General features: G+C 47.5%; 2 protein-coding genes across 4 annotated transcripts; one reads left to right on the forward strand and one right to left on the reverse strand.

The window, feature by feature from the left end:
• The first annotated feature begins 490 nt into the window (after positions 1-490).
• Positions 491-8,838, forward strand: abcc13 (ATP-binding cassette, sub-family C (CFTR/MRP), member 13). Of its 3 annotated transcripts, none has more exons than XM_062479616.1 (24): positions 491-765; positions 975-1,085; positions 1,558-1,687; positions 1,878-2,056; positions 2,133-2,310; positions 2,565-2,795; positions 2,870-2,935; positions 3,074-3,211; positions 3,637-3,783; positions 3,962-4,031; positions 4,116-4,179; positions 4,567-4,633; positions 4,736-4,949; positions 5,101-5,255; positions 5,371-5,526; positions 5,654-5,856; positions 6,021-6,141; positions 6,291-6,392; positions 6,547-6,678; positions 6,798-6,956; positions 7,102-7,268; positions 7,483-7,677; positions 7,828-8,075; positions 8,394-8,838. In XM_062479616.1, the coding sequence occupies exons 1-23, from the start codon at positions 644-646 to the stop codon at positions 7,955-7,957; spliced, it is 3,237 nt and encodes a 1,078-aa protein (XP_062335600.1). In that variant the 5' UTR covers positions 491-643; the 3' UTR covers positions 7,958-8,075; positions 8,394-8,838. The 3 variants fall into 3 exon arrangements, with proteins under 3 accessions (XP_062335600.1, XP_062335601.1, XP_062335602.1); XM_062479617.1 differs by having other exon boundaries at positions 5,437-5,526; XM_062479618.1 differs by lacking the exon at positions 975-1,085 and having other exon boundaries at positions 492-765.
• A 190-nt stretch (positions 8,839-9,028) lies between these two features.
• chodl (chondrolectin) lies at positions 9,029-15,018 on the reverse strand. Its single transcript, XM_062479620.1, has 8 exons — positions 14,604-15,018; positions 12,163-12,338; positions 11,904-12,064; positions 11,601-11,758; positions 11,446-11,496; positions 11,224-11,310; positions 11,011-11,107; positions 9,029-10,146 (listed from the first exon to the last, which is right to left on the reverse strand). Exons 1-8 carry the CDS (start codon positions 14,734-14,736, stop codon positions 10,065-10,067), a joined length of 945 nt encoding a protein of 314 aa, XP_062335604.1. The 5' UTR covers positions 14,737-15,018; the 3' UTR covers positions 9,029-10,064.
• Positions 15,019-17,111: the final 2,093 nt, after the last annotated feature.

A 17,111-nucleotide genomic window follows, 5' to 3' on the forward strand; every position in this document is an offset into this window, starting at 1 on the left:
TTCTTTATTCTTCCTTTCTTCCTCCTGTATGTTGGCAGGGGCCTTCCTTGGCAGCAGACTGACAAACTGGCAAGCCACCATGGTCTGGGGCAGCTAACGAGCCAGGTATAGCCGATTGTAGGTCAGACATGTGACTCTCATTAGGGGCAGGGCCCAGAACAGGGAAATCTTCACTTTAATAAAGAGATAAAATATGTTAACATGGTAACAGCCTACCTGACTCAAATTAATGGAATAATGGATTAGTTAATAAATGTAAATTAGACTAAACAAAACCTTTTTTTTCAACTTTTAAGTCAACTTTAATTTCGAATTGTGATGCCTTGCCTTTATGTCTGCATCTCTGACCCCCTCTTGACCCAGTCCTCGAGGAGCACTTTGTCAGAATTCTGACAGCAAAACACGCCCCCGAGCGCGCGCCTATGTCATTGGCCCACGCGGTCAGCATATTTTTCTCGCTCATTCAGGGCGCTGATATTACGATCGACGGATGAAGACACAAAGGAAACGAAGGAAAAACACGTTGCGTAAATTTGTATTTCCAGGGTAATTTTGTTATATCATGCCTGGCCTCAAATGAACGCTTGTTGGCGGTTTAAAGGATAAATATCGCGTGCACTCTCCTGCAGCTTGGCTTGTCCAGATGTGCAAGGACTGTCGATCCAGAGCCACCTCCTCTCCGCACTCCCCCCCGCAACCCATTGTTCCACTGCTTCTCTCCACCTTTGCGCTCGTGGTCCATCCGGAAGCACAGGCAACCGAAAGGTGAGAGTTATGACTTTCTTATTTCATGTAGTAGACGCAATAGAGTCTATGTTAAATCTCTGTCCCTTTCAGTCTATAAAGTTGAAATTGAAAATAAATAGCCAAAAGTTGTTTTAAATATTTGTACCATTCTGCAATCGCTTTCAAAACTGGAAAAAAGTTGTCTTTACTTGAGAAAAGTGCAACGTATAATTTAGGCTCCTCTTTAGGGAAATGACATTTAAGTGTCCAAAGCGCACGCAGTGGAACCCTGAGCAAAGCCAAACCAAGGAGTGGGGGGCGTCATTCTTTAACCGGGTATCTTACTGGCCAGTGAACAGGTGAGCTCATCCCTGTCTCCACTCTGATTTCAGACATTATTCTGTTTCTGTCAATGAGTCTCTCTCCTCTCCTCTCTTCTCCGCTCCCTTCCTCTCCGCTACTCTCCGCTCCCCTCCCCTCCCCTCCCTTCCACTCCTCCCTCCCCTCCTCTACCCTCCCCTCCTCTCTTCTCTTCTCCTCTCCTCTCTTCTCCTCTCCTCTCCTCTCCTCTCCTCTCCTCTCCTCTCCCTCCCCTCCCCTCCCCTCTTCTCCTCTCCTCTCCCCTCCCCTCCCCTCCCCTCCCCTCTCTTCTCTTCTCTTCTCCTCTCCTCTCCCCCTTCTCCTCTCCCCTCCTCTCCTCTCCTCCTCTCCTCTCCTCTCCTCTCCCCTCCCCTCTTATCCTCTCCCCTCTTCTCCCCTCCCCTCCCCTCCCTTCTTCTCCCCTCCCCTCCCCTCCCCTCCTCTCCTCACCTCTCCTCTCCATCTCCTCAGACTGGTGGCGGCTGGTTACAGGCGAAGATTACAGCTTTCTGACCTGTGTTGTCCTGGCAATGAGGATTCCGCCAAAAGCCTGTGCTCCGAACTGGAGCAGCATTGGAGAGGCGATGGGCGGAGCAAAGAGGTAACCATGGCGACATGACAATTGTCCCTCTATGTCTAGGTTTTCTTTTTGTGTATCTTGTACATTTCTCCTTCTGGGATATAAACATGACAATGTCAAGCTCTCTCTCCCTTCCTCTCTCCCTCTCTCTCCCTCTCTCTCCCTCTCCCTCTCTCCTTTCTTTCTCGCCCCCCTGCAAAACTCTAAGCAGAGGAGCAGCCAGGAGTCAAGTGGAGAGGAGGAGGAAGCTCTGATTGGACAAAAGCCCACCCTAGTTGGTCCCGCCCTGCTGCGACACCTTTGGGTGTGGCTTCGCCCGTCACTGGTCCAAGTGACCCTGCTCAGGATGACCTCCGACCTGCTGGCCCTCTTACCCTCTCAGGCCCTCAGGTAAATGCAACCCACACACACACTTTCTCACGTACACTAGGCTGAATCCTTCCACCCTCACCTCTCGTCTCCTCAGGTGGACAATCCTCTTCTGTGAAAGCCAGCCAGCGTTTGATTGGTCAGGCCATACGTATGCTGTAGTGTTATTGGCTGTGGTGGTGTGCCATACCCTGGTTCTACAGGTGTGTGAGTCTCACAGTCAGATGACCAAGCTCAGAGCTCACACTGCTCTGACAGCTGCTCTGTATAAACAGGTAAACTGATCTCTCTCTCCCTCTCTCTCTCTCTCTCTCTCCCCCCCCCCTCTCTCTCTCTCTCTCTCTCTCTCTCTCTCTCTCTCTCTCTCTCTCTCTCTCTCTCTCTCTCTCTCTCTCTCTCTCTCTCTCTCTCTCTCTCTCTCTCTAGACATGGCTGTCTATTTATAGTTTGTTTTGGTTTCCCTCCACCTCTATCTCTGACTCTTTTCTTCTTCCTCCTCCCCCTTCTCCCCTTCCTGTTCCTCCCCCAGGCCCTATCTCAGTCCTCCCCTGCAATCTCCTCTCTTCTGGGGGATGCTGAGCAGGTAGCAGCACTGTCCGTGTTGTCCCTGCCTGTGTTGTTCTCCTCCGTGCTACAGGGGGCGCTGTGTGTGTGTCTGCTGTGGAGGGAGCTGGGCCCCTCTGCTCTGGCAGGCCTGACGGTGCTTCTCCTCCTGGTCCCCCTCGCCTCCACTGTACAACACAGAGCCTCGGCCATACAGGTCAGGGAGTGTGTGTGTGTCAGAACATGTGCCTCTGTGTGGTTGTGTGTGTAACACTTTCTGGTACCCCTCAGAAAGACCAGCAGAGAGTGAGAGCAGAGAGAGAACATATTCTACGGGAGATGTTGAATGGAATCAGGGTATGTTTCTCTCACTGAACGCTTCTGCTCCAGTCTTCTTGATGATGTCACGTTCTACACACACTACCAACTCTAGCTCCTCCTTGTCACCCGTTGACTGTCTGTCTCTCTTATCTTCTTCATCTCTCTCTCATATAGACGGTGAAGCTTTTGGTCTTGGAGGAGTGGTTTCATTGCAGAGTGGGCGTGACCAGAGAGAAAGAGCTTGAAACATTAAGGATTCTGGGATACCTGACAGCCTTCTCTCTATTGGATCGTGTCTGTGTGCCTTTTCTGGTATGAGCATTCTGATTGGTCCAGCAGTAACCCTGATGCATCCCTTCTGTGCTACATCCCGTGATACTAGATATTATTCAGGTTAGCGTAGCCCTTTCCTCATGCAGGATTATAGTCTGTTATCTGCCATATAACTCTGCCAACTCAACAGCATCCAATCAGCTTCTCGTGTGAGTGTTTGGTGCGTCATGTTCTATGCAGCATGTTACTCTACCTGAGTCCCAGAAGGACAAACATCACAGAACCTGACAGCAGGGCATTAAAACAGGGGAGATTACAACCTATAATCTGACCAGATGACAGATTAGGGCCATGGGTTAGGAGTGGGGGACTGCTTTGAGAGTGGCAATTTAGGCCTGACAGGGAGTTTAGGTTTTGTGTGCATGTGTGTGATCTCTGTGTTTTCCTCGTCCCCTCATCCACAGGTGTGTGTGTGTAGCTTCGGATCCTATGTCCTGGTGGATGATGGGAATGTTCTGACGGCCTCGCAGGTCTTCACATGTATGTGTGTGTTTCCACTTCTGCACGCACCTGTCCGCCTGCTGCCTTCCCTCCCTCTGAGGTTCACACAGGTGACACACACACACACACAGGAAACGCAGTGCTCACACGCACGCACACACTCTGACACTAACACACACACATCAAACAGACAACATGCACACAGAAGTAACACACGTGCACACAGGGAAGACAGACACATCCGCACATCGGTAATGTACTGTCATCTTTATAATCTTTTATTGACAGGCATGGAATTCCCTGCATTTTCTGAACATCTTCCTGTGTTCCCAGGAAGTCAGCTGTAGAGGTTACTCAGGTACACCTTTATAGTTTACTAGGTATAAACGTGTGTGCACATGTGACTGTGTCTTAATGTTGTTGATATTTGTTATATGTACAGAAGACCACGTTCTCTCAGCGAACTGGATCACGAAGACTTGTGTACTTAAAGATCTGTCATACCGGTATGTGTCATGAGGCAGAATAACAATGCCCTCTAATCCCCCTGATAGAATATTAGTGCTACATCGGGCTACATTGCACTGATCTGTTCATACACTGCACTGTAAACATCAAAAATTAAGTGAACTCAAAAGGTGTGATGAAATGAATTGTCCAGAGCCATTTGACTTGAAGAACTGGATTAATTGAGGTGTAGTTCACACAATTGATGCAGTTCTTCAACTCAAATGGCTTTAGGCAATTCATTTCATCAAACCGTTTGAGTAGACTTAACTTTTCAGGTTTTATGGGAGTGTGTGTGTGTTTACATACACACGCACAGGTTCCATAAAACCTGTCTGTCCCTCAACCTCTCTCTTGCTTTTTCTTCTCCGCCACCCTCTCTGTAGTGATGACAGCCAGGCCCTGAAGGGCCCACTGAACACAGAGGTGACCTCAGCGCCACCCCCAAACACAGTGAGTCCATTGCAGCTCTGAGAGTGAGTGTGTGTCTGTGTGTGTGTGTGAGAGTCTTTGTCCATCTGTGTGTTAACGCATGTCTTACTCTCCCCTGGTCAGGTGACGTGTGTGAGGCGGTACCTGTGTGTGTGTGGCTGGGGCTGGGCAGGGCTAGTGGTACTGGCCCAGGTGTGTGTATGTGTGTGGTGTGTGTGTCAGGCTGGCGTGTTGGCGCTGTGGACGGCAGAGGCCAAGGAGGTGCAGGGCCTGGAGGAGTGGAGAGACCTGAGGAACTCTCGTCTGTCTCTCTACGCCCTGCTGGGGATGCTGCAGGGTAGGCCTTGTGTGTGTTTGCGTTTGCCCAACATGATGCTCGTAGTGCACAGTCTTCCTGTCTGTCTTCCTCCTATTTTGTGGCCTTTGCTGTCTGTCTATCATGTTTCTGTCTGTGTGTGTTGCTGACTTATGTGGGTGTGTGTGTCAAGGTGTGTCAGTGTGTTGCGTAGCGTTGGCTATGAATCAGGGTTCTGTCAGAGCATCGTCTCGTCTCCATGACAACCTGCTCACCTCCAAACTCAGTCTTCCCCTCAGCTTCTTCAAGACCACGCCTACTTCCTGGGTGCTCCGGAACTTATCACAGGTCAGAGTTCCGAACACATTACCTCTAGACGAGTCATTGGTTGAAATTTTTTGGTTTGTTCTATTGTTCTTTTTCGAAACATTTAGTGATATTAAGCCTCATGTTCTCTCTGTAGTCCTTATATATGATTGAGGAGGCATTCCCCGCCCTCTTGCACTCCTGGCTCTTTGGTTGGCTGCAGGTATGTGTTATAGCACTCCTGATAGGCTACAACTCCATGATGTTCAGCATAGCTGTTCCCGCCCTCACCCTCCTCTTCCTCACTCTACAGGTAAGCACTTGTTTTTGCATTACAGAGTCGAACAGGAGTGTGGTGCTTCACTGAAAATGTGCATTCTGCTATTCTGCCACCAGAGGGAGTATTGATCTAATATGTTTGCTTCTCTGTTGGGTCTCAGTCTTATTACCAGCGAGCCTCCAGTCAGGTCAAGCAAATGGCTGCAGACTCCACCACCTTTCTCTCCACCCTCTTTTCTGAGTCGCACTGTGATGATGTCACTGCCACTACAGACCACTGTGACTATGGAAGCGATCTTTCCCGCTTCCATGGTGTTCTTGATGAGCACCTGTTGTGTCGATACAACAGCATCCTTTTAGACAGGTGAGATAACATACACACACACACGCACGTACGTACACACACACACTGGGAATACCTTCATTGACAACTTCCCTACCTGTGCATGTTTGTTCCTGTATGCGTATGTGTGTGTGCGTATGTGTGTGTGTGCTTGCGTGTCTGTGTGTGTGTCTGTGTGTGTGTAGGTGGCTGGCTGTGTGGCTAGATGTGTATGTAGGTGTGGTGTTGCTCCTGGTGTCTTTGGCTCTGCTAGACTCTGAACTAGACCCCTCCACTGTGGGCCTGTGCCTTACCTACGCTCTGAGTGTGAGTACACACACACACACACTCTCTCACACATGCTTTCACTCATACACATACACATACACATACACACACACACACACACTAGAGATTGTTGCTCATGATGATTGTAATGAAGATGATGGTGATGATGATGGTGATGATGATTCCAGCTGAGAGGGATCCTTCCTGTGTTGGTTCGGTCGTCTTGTGAGGTAGAGAGGAGTGCTGGGGTCCTGCAGAGTTTGGTGGAGCACCCAAACACCGAGAGAGAGGTGGACACAAACACACACGGAGAGAGTAGTGACCCCACACACACTCACACACAAATGTAGAGAGAGGTGAACAAACATATACACATATGCAATACAGATATCAATTTCACTCTCCCTCCCACATTTTCTCTCTCCCCCTCTCCCTGTCTCTCAGTCGTCCTGGTCAGTGTCCTGTGGAACGCCCCCTACCTGGCCAGAGGAGGGAGTGCTGGAGCTCCGGAACTACGAGACGGAGATGAACCCCTCGTGTGCCAGACTCTCCTTCTGCACTAGGCCCAAGGAGAAGGTGTGTGTGTCTGCCTGCGTATGTGTTTTTGTCAGTGGATGTTTTTGTCATTGTACGTGCGTGTGTGTTTTTGTGTGCTTGAGTCCTGTTTCCTGATTGATTCCTGTTTTCATCCTTAGGTGGGTGTGGTCAGCAAATCTGCAACCGACCTTGAAGCCATCACCACTTCTCTGTTCCGATTGGTTGAGGGCAGAGAGGGTGTGGTCACGATAGACGGAGTGGACCTAGCAAGTTTGGGACTTCATGACCTCCGTAGCCGATTGGCCGTCATCCCTCAGGTGGGAGGGACATCTGGGCGAACCTGTTCACACTTCGTCAGATCTCATCATGTTCAGTGAACCAAGCTTACCACTTCTTCCTTTCGCTCCTCCTGTTCCTACTCCTCCTTCTCCTCCTCCTCCTTTTTCATCTCCTCCTTTTTAGTCTCCTGTTCTGTTCTCGGGCTCCCTGCGCTCCAACTTGGACCCATGGGGTTGCCATGGTGATGCCCAGGTGTGGCACGCTCTGGAGAAATGCCACCTGAAGGAGAGGGTGAGCAGGCTGCCAAGACAACTGCTCCACCCTCTAATCCACGGAGGGGCAGGCTTAAGGTAAGGGTGTGTGTGCAAGCCTGAGCAGGAAGAGGAGAGAGGGTGTGTGTTAGAGGAGGAGGGTGGAGGTTTCCCTGATGTCTACATCATCTGAACCACATCCCTTTTCCCTCTTATCCTTTCCTCCTCTTCCTCCCCCTCCTCTCCCTTCCTCTCTCCCTCCCCCTCCTCTTCCTCCCCCTCTCCCTTCCCCTATCCCTCTCCCTCTCCCTAGCTCCAGTGAGAGGAGGCTCTTGTGTGTGGCCAGAGCTTTACTGCGAGGTTCTGCAGTTCTGGTCTACGAGGAACCGGTTCCCCCAACAGACTCACCCACAGACAGGCTGCTACAGAACCTGCTCCACACAGAGTTCTCCAACTGCACTGTTCTCACCCTCACACGGAACCCCTGGAACGCCATGCACACAGACAGGTGAGGAGGGTTCCACTGCAAGGTTCTGTCTGGGGATATGTATATATGTTGGTGGACCGATGGACAGACAGACAGACAGATGATTTGATTGATTAATTAGCGATTGATTGCTTGACCTAACAACATGTCGTCCTCCACACCCACATACAGGGTGCTGGTGTTGCAGGAGGGCCGTGTTGTAGAGTTTGACTCCCCTACCACCCTCCACCTGAGGGGGGCGTTGTTCTCTCGCCTGCTCTCTGAGACGCAGACTGGCCCAGCCAGGGAGGAAGAGCCCTGAGAAAGCACCATCTTGCACCCCCCCCCCCACACACACACACACACACACACACTGCTGGAGCCGCAGGGAGAAGGGGCTGAGGAGGATGGACAGGATGAAGACGATGGTGAATAACATGGTGATGAAGACGATGACGAAGAATTAATTGGTTCTGACAGCTGATGCATCACTATTTCGCCGTGAACCTGACACTGTCTCTCTCTCTCTCTCTCTCTCTCTCTCTCTCTCTCTCTCTCTCTCTCTCTATTTATCTCTTTCCCCCTCTATCACTTTGTATTGTGTCTATTTACCCAACCCCACCCTCCCACCCCCATCCCAACCCTTTCCTGTCCATAAATCTACACGCCAAGCCTTTCAATCCCTCTATCCCCCCTCCCCCCCTCCTCTCTATGTCTCTCTCCCACTCTTCTTCACTTCCTGTCTCTTCATGTTTCAGTAGTTATATAAATCTATGCAGATCTTCCCGAGCTGCTAAGTGATTCATCAGCGAGCCTCCCTGTTTGCTGCACGGTCTATTCACAAACTCCAGACGTCAGGACCCTTGGTGTGTTCAGCTATTTCATCTGTCTACAAACAACCCAGCTCAGAGACTTCAGACAGACTCATTTAAGATTTTGGTTGTCTGATCAAGAAGAGAGCTGTACTTTAATATTGTTTATCGTTAAAAACGTATTTAAACGCTTATTTAAACAGAGAGAGAGAGAGAGAAAGTGAGTATGTAAAATTGTGTGTGTGTGTGTCTAATTAAATGAGAGACTCAGATGTAGAAGCTGTGAGCTTCAAAACCATTAATTACTCATATCACTAATTACCAGAGCCTGTCCCCACCCCCACTCCCACCCCCGCCCCCCTCGTGGGGCCACATAATAAATTTAACAGTTCGACCCAAAATCACATTAAGTTATTTATTGAGTGCTCACAAAACAAGTCATAACAGAACCATCTGTTATGCTAATTTCACAGTCTCACAGGTCTGCCTGTCTGAACACATGCTAGAAGGAAATTGGCTTTAGATCACAACAGTTACAAAAACAAACATCTCCTCTCCTCATACACACACACACACACACACACACACACACACACACACACACTACACTGTAAGTCTCACCCTGTCTCAAGCACTACACAGCCTTTGTACCTGCTTGATAGAACAGCCTCGATCTGACACATACACACATTTATGTACCAACTTTTACAAATACCTTCAACTGATTTAAATCCAGCTGCTGTGGCAACCCATGTACAGTACAGTAAGTTAAATATTCCATAACAAATAAAACAATAATGACAGGAATATAAACTGTAGATGCCAGGGTTATGCATGTTGGTAACCTCTTTCATATTTATGCAACACACTGTAAACGACATCACAAAGCAGAGACCAAGGTGAACTAGCAGACCACACTAACATGCACCACACTGCACATACAGTACTACACAGTGGCTGTAGAAACTACCAGATGGGTTGCCAGGAAATGCTGGTTCCCTTAAAAACATACTGCACTCATCTCATCCAATAGCATCCTCTCTCTCTCTTCTTTGCTTTTCTTTCTCTTCATATCCCCTTCACTCAACCCCTTATTTTTTATCTATTTTTATTTCTCTATTTAATCTAAAATGTTCTTCTCCTTTCCACTCCCCCATGTCTCCCCAGAGTGTGCAGTTCATTAGTAGTAAACCTGCCCCCAGGTGTTGGAGTTAAGTGGTTCTGACCTGGTTCTGTTTCTCAGGAGGACCAGTTAAAAGCCTTGGTTTATCTGGGTCCCCCAATAAGCCCCTCTCTATCTGTCTCTCCTCCATCTTTGCCTCTCTGTTAGCTTCTTCTTGCTCACTCTCTCTCCCTCTCTTAATCAAAACTTAATTACCTCAGCTCTACTTGCTGCCAATTAACTGTGACTATTAACTATCCAACCACACACACACACACACAGAACTCATGCTAGGTCTGACACGCATAGACACTGATAAAGAGCAGAGGCAGGAAAAAGAAGACACAGACATAGAAAGAGAAGGGGATAATATTGGAGAGTATTGGAGAGAATTGATGAGTATGATCTTTCGGTGTGTTCTGTGGTGTCTCATATGGTGTGATGTCTCTTCTGCCTCATACTTCTATGCTATCTGATTTGGCAGACTTGGAGATCCATAGGGTTGATTGGTCCACGCTTGTTTTGGTCCGAGGTTGACTACAATAAATGGAAGACAGGAAGAAACATTTTACATAAAAAGTGATGCTCCTTCTAGGCTCTTCCTAGGCTTTTCCTAGCTCATCTTAATTCATATTCTGTCAGAGTGTTATAAATACTGGTGTAACGATGATGCCTCGCTTGGCCAGGAGTCAACAGCAATCACCCAGAATGCTTTGAATGCAGTCCAGGGAGTGTTTTTAAAGTATGTGTTTTTAACACACACAACCACACACAAGGTCCAACCCAGCCTCCAAGCCATCAGAAATATGTTAAAAAGCTATCACTTAGAGTGGCAGTTGATTTTGTTTTGTTAGTTTGTGTTGATGGGTGTGTGTTTGTGTGTACACGAGGGTGTGTAAGTTCTGCATGTGTGTGTGTGTGTGTGTGTGTGTGCATGTGTGTAGAGATGGTTACAGTAGTTTAATATAATAGAAATGCTTGATTCAGTAGTTTCTCTGGTGTAAGTATACCATAGTAGGGTCCAGATATCGACCCAGAGACCTCCATAGCCCCAGAACAGACACAAACACACACACACACATGCTGTACACACCCACATAAACACACCGGCACACTCAGAACAAACACACACACAGGTCCAACAACCATTATTTTAAATTAGCTTTGTGCTAACATGGCCTCTGTGTGCTCTGGCTGCCAATATGACTGAATCAGCTATATTCTCAAAGCAAATTGGGCCGCTTCAGGATGACTGCTTAGCCATTAAAAAAGGCCCAACTCTCTCTTACTGTTGCCAGTCAGAACCAACAGAGATGGATTGCAGTGTGGGTGAGTTCAGAGAGTGATGAATTGTAGAAGGGGCGTTGTAATATAATCTTTATGTGACACACAGCCTCCTACCTCTTGCTGAACATCTGGAAACAGCAAGTCCCAGTTGCCACCAGGATGAGGAGCAGGAGTGGGATGGTGGGAATGATCACATACACCAGCAGCATACCTGATGAAAACACATGACATATAGAACTACAACTCCCATCGCTCAATCACCAGAACCCTGTAGAGCCTATCCCCTTTCCCCTACTTGTCTCCCCTGTCTACCCCCATCGGACTCACCTGTGGGCCCGGCCAGAACCACCTGAGGGGTGTTGTCTTCGCTGGGAACCGGCTGTTTCACCCCCTCTGTGTGGTCAGAGGAAATCTCTACGACACACACACACACAAACATCGTTGTAATACTGGGTAACTGTTGTTGACCGTCAGTAGCAAGACAGAATGGTACACTCCAGAGAGAGAGGCTGCTGTAGCTGTGCAAAGCCCCGGGATACACCTCCTTACCTGGGTCACGAAGCCCAGGCCGGTCTCCCTGCTCCTTTACCAGGTGGCTCTCTGCACAGAACACAGGACAGGAGAGGATAAGGAGAAGGTTGAGATGAGAGGAGAGGTAGTCTGCTACTATGAAGTACTAGTCAGGTGTACAGGTGCTGGCATACCTGGCTCGTACTTGCAGATGAAGTTGTGCTTCATGTTGCATCTGTCATCGTTCCATTGGAACAGGTAAGCTCCGCCCAGACCCTGGAGTGCCGTGGGCTGGTGGTACATGACCACACACGCCTCCCCGCCGCATGACGGCTCATCAAAGTACCAGTTCCTGGCGCACGTGTAACATAACACACACAGGTGATATGATAAGCTACATTGTCCTACCTGGACGTCACATCATCTGTTTAAATACACATAAAATGAATTTCCTTCTCTTCCATTGTTCTTTATCACACAAAAACACACACTAGTACCTAAACTGGGAGACGCTTCCATCTGTCCAGCGGTAGAGGTCTGGACAGGAAGTGAAGCCGTTGTGTTCTTGGTTGGTCTCTCCATCCACCCGCGTCAGACCAATCCAGAAGTCACCATCCTCTATGCTGTTACCGGCCCCTGTAGAAGAGGTACACAGCTCCTGGAGGAGAGAGGAGGAGAAGAGGAGGTGTAGCTGTGCTTGTTTCTGTCTCTCTTGCTGTCACGCACACACACACACACACACACAAACACACACACCTGCAGCAGGTGCTCTATGTGTTTCTGTTCTGCAAGGCTCTCGATGCTCAGCAGTGATCCTCCATCCATCTCGCACGCTTGCCGAGCCTCCAGGAATGCAACACGGCTCGTCACGTCCCGGAAGTAGGCGATCTTGTAGCAGGGCTGCTCTGCCCCCCCCTCACACACCGTCTGACCTGGGGGGGAGAGGTGGGAGGGGGGGAGGGGGGAGGGGGGGGGAGAGCAAGTTGATGTGATGTTTGATTGTCTTCCACCTCTACCTTTATCTCATTCTTCTACTCATTCATACTATCTGGCTTGTTTACCTTTTCTTCATCCATCCCTCCATCAATTCATCCAGCCATTAGACCAGCCTCTCATTAACCAATCAGTGAGAGGGAAATCCATCTGACTACTGAATATGCAGCCAATCAGACCTGCATGTGATCAATATGTCCATCAACCAGTCAGTCAGTCAGTCAACAGTTCAGAGAGTGATGTAACCCAGCAATAACATTATCCTACAGTCATTGAGTTTGTTTACTGAAAACAATACTGATCAATATGCCCCTGTAACGTCAACAGCATCAGAAACAGTACAGATCAGTCGATCAGTCACTGTGACTGACAGCGGGACACACCCTTAACGACTTGGCTTCCTCCCAGGATGATGTGGTCATCGTCTTCCCATTCCCTTTCCGTCAGTCCAATTTACCGTTAAACTTTTAATACTACCCCACCCACCATATAGAACATATGAACCACCTCACCCAACAGATGAACTACTGCCCAGTGCCCAAGGATGTATACTATATAACATGAACAATCAACCATGAACAATCAACCACAAACCTCAGTTCATGTTAGTGTGTAACATCAACATGTTGATGTTAAACATGATTATAGTCTATACCTGGGAAGTCACCATTGGATATGGTGTCTCTGTCTATCTACAGTACATACACTGTTTTTACTACACACACACACACACACACACGCACACACACACACACACACACACCAGCGTTATGCAGCACCCATAAACCTGTCTCTATAGATTTGTGTAAAGTGGGAGATTTGGACCATGTTCGGGAGTGACCTACAAAGACTAGAGAGGCCAGAACCATTAAGCAATATTCAGTGTGTATGTGTTTGTGCATGTGTGTATGTGTGTGTGTGTGTGTGTGTGTGTGTGTGTGTGTGTGTGTGTGTGTGTGTGTGTGTGTGTGTGTGTGTGTGTGTGTGTGTGTGTGTGTGTGTGTGTGTGTGAATGTGTGTGCATTTACTGTGGTCTCTCATTGGTGCTGCCTCACATGAGTATTTACATTTCCATGTTTGTGCCTGTTAGTTGGTGTGTGTGTGTTTCTACTGTGTGTGTCTGTGTCTGCGTGTCTGTGTGTGTGTCCAGGTTTCTGTCTGTGTGTGTGTCCAGGTTTCTGTCTGTGTCTGTGTGTGGACAGGGATTCTCAGTGAATAACACCAGTGATTAATACATGACCAGTTAAAGGGGCTTTAATAATAACATTAGGCCAGAACCAAAGGTACTTTAAATGATTGGCTGGACTGTGTCTGTTCTGCACCATCATCACTTTGGTTCTCCTGTAATGCAGCCAGTATCACAGACTACACACACACTCAGCACTTTCACCTTCCTCCATATCCCCCTCTGATCTCTTCTCCCTCTCCCTCTTTCTCTCCCTCCTTTCATCCTTTCTCCTCTTCCTGTGATTCCTCAAAAGAAAACACAGTTTTTCATCCCAGTGGTCCCCTCCCTCCCTCCCTCTCTCTCTCCCTCTTTCTCTCTTATCTGCTTTCTGCTTTCTTTTCTCTCGTTCTCTCCACCGTCTCCTCACTCCCCCTACATCCTGTCCTCTTCTGACAAGGAACGTCATTCATCCATGTATTTTTATTTTCTCTTGCTGTTAGTTATCTCCTTTTCTATACCTCCCCCTGACTCATCAGTCAATCTCTTTCCTTCGTTTTTCCAGTTACTCCTTCCACTCCTTCCTAGGATGACAGATGAAGCAAACTTGATTTGGATACATCACCAATGTTCTCCAAACTCAAGCATCCACCGTCAGTGCTATGCGATCTTCCTCCTCTCCTCCCCCCCCCCCCCCTCTCTCTCTCTCTCTCGCTCTCTCTCAGAAACGGTAAATAGTATGTACACTCTATTTTACAACCACAATAACCGCTAGTCATTACAGTAAAACCAATAATAAAAAAAAACTAATACACACATACTGGCACAAACAGACATCCAGAGCCAAAATTGTGGCTTCTGAATTTAACCGTATGCTAATATCGTGGTTGTTTTCGCACTAAAACCATGCTGCCTGGATAATAAAATGTATTTAGTCGATTTCTTAAAGCAACCCCGTGAATAATCTTCTGAAGGTAATGTGCCAACCTATATCAAAACAACGTCCAGTCTTTTGAAAATCTAAAGAAAAAAAACTTACCACTTACAACTCGCGCGCCGTGGCAGCTCGAGGCTATCACCAATACTCCCCACAGATATGTCAGGATGTTCTGTTCTGCGCGCGTCTTCGGAGATGTCATTCTTGAGTTTAAAAATAACTTTTCAGCCGGCATTAAATAACTCTTCCTTAGATCGGCGTATCCCAGTCTACTAACCTGCTAACGTCGACTATGAACTCACTCTCCCGCTTCTGTGGTTGTCATGGTTTCTTCAAGAACGATATAATTGTGTGCGCAAAGAATAAACTCTTGTGACTATGCTGGAGACGCTCTCTCTCCACCGCGCTCGTTGCTTTAATGACTGGGGAAAAGAGGAAGGACTTGCGCAGGCAGCCCTCCAGAGACTAGAGTGGAAAGTGGACCCCACGCGCTCTGTTATTGATCTTTCTTCCCACACGTTCCTCTCTCGCGACTGGCAGGGTCCCTCATACGCTGCCTGCCTACATACAGGGCCACAGCTGTAACCTCGCGCCCCACACGGACTATTTCATTAAGCTTCGCCCCCCCTCTAATTGAGATCCATAAGCGAGAAGTCCAATTATGGCGAATTTAAAATGGGATGGGTGGATCATAACGTTCAAAGCCAACAAGCTTTACAAGCTTGTAAACCAATTTCGCTGAAAAAATTATTGAATTGGACCAGCATGTAACTCATTTTAAAAACTCTATTATTTAACTATTTGCAGAGATTTGAACCAACAGGCTCTCACAGACAGATCTCAACCCTAAACATTATGTTCAAATCGCATAGAGCATACCCTCATCATCCTATTCACTTACTATATTTTGTGATGAAGATTAGAATCCAAACACACACACCAGTGGCGAAAATCTGCTATCAACTTTGGGGGGGGGGGGACAATTATATGACATTTTCTCAAGAGCAATTCCTGAGGGGGACACCAACATTACTGCTGTAACACATAGCACAGTAAAAAAAAAAAAAAAAAGCGCCAGTGTGTCCATAATCAGCTAAGCGCTTTCATTGCGTATAATTAATATTATTTAAATGACATATTTATGTTTACAGTGATTTATTGGGGGGAAAAATCGTATTTTTCCCAGGATGGGGGGGTTGTGTCCCCCCTGTCCCCCCCGGGATTTCCGCCTATGACACACACACTTACACACACATACACACGGCACAAGTTGTTAATCACAGACAGTGGTCAGCTAGTAGGAAAGAGGGTGTCAAAGGGTCAGAGGTCATCTCTCTCGCTCATAGACCAGCCATGTGTCAATCAGTTTGCCTTTCCTAAACCAGCTGCACATCCTTCATGAAACAAATAATAATCTATTATAAAACATGTTTTGACCATGTCTTGTGACTCACAGAAAAAATCACAGTTATGGCTGTCTAGTTTTTAAACTCTGTATACATCAGTTAATTTTCACACACACGCCTCTACACTGAAAGGGAACTATACATGGTTTTCTCTTCTACCGTTATGATAGTCAATTACACTGTCCAAGACATCATCTTTCATTCATTATTTCTCTCTCTCTTTCTTGCTCTCTCTGTCTTCCATCGATCTAACACGATGGTGCCTGAATGTTCTGGGCCAGCTGCTGTTAAGCATGCAGTAATATGCATCGACACAAAAACTGCTATTACTTAATTTGCTGTTAGCCATCGATCGGTTAAACCCCCCTCTCTCTTCTTCATCTCTCCTCTCTCCTTTCATGGCACATTTTTTATCTCTCCTCTTACCTTCCCCTCCATTACACCCCTTTCTCCTTTACTAGTCATATTCATCCCTCATTCAACTCTCTCTCTCTCCCCCCCCTCTCTTCAGAAGAGCCTGTTGTGGCCCATTGGTGGTTAGTCTTGTGTTCAATAAAGACATTGAGACATTCTCAGACACATTATTGATGGAGACAGCCTGCTATTACAGAAGACATCCTTACTATCTCCACCAGCATCATCTTCATAACAGTCTCCATCATCTTTATCATTATCTATCTCCGAGAGGATATTACTGTAAGCAGAGCAGAGACGAAATACCAGAAAAGATAAGTAAGAATTTTAATTAGAGGGAAGAGTGTGACAGACTGAGAGGAAGAGAAAGTTGAAGAAAGGGAGAGAAAGAGGGATGAGGGAAAAGAGAGAGAAAAGAGGTAGAGTAGAGAAAGAAGCGTAGTGTCATGGTGAAAGGATAGGTGGGCGAGGATGATAGTGTTTAAGTGCCGTTGGACAGAAGAAAGGCTAGCTTGCAGAAACAGCAGAGCGAAACGAGCAATGTCCAGGGCAGCTGAATGGGGTCCTGCTGAAACGGCACTTTCAAAGGACCCGCTAAGATTAGCCAAACGCCAGAACATCATCTTCGTTAAAGTCTTCAATGTCCGCTCATCATGCTAGTTATGTTGCTGTAGGAGGCCTTTGTCTGGGCTCCACTCACTCTCTCCCTAACTCTCTACCTCTGCATCAATCTCACCCTCATCCTTGCTTCCCTCATCCTTTCTTTGACCAGACTATTTACATTTAGTAA

Source organism: Osmerus eperlanus, chromosome 15, assembly GCF_963692335.1.
Source record: "Osmerus eperlanus chromosome 15, fOsmEpe2.1, whole genome shotgun sequence".
Taxonomy (NCBI): domain Eukaryota; kingdom Metazoa; phylum Chordata; class Actinopteri; order Osmeriformes; family Osmeridae; genus Osmerus; species Osmerus eperlanus.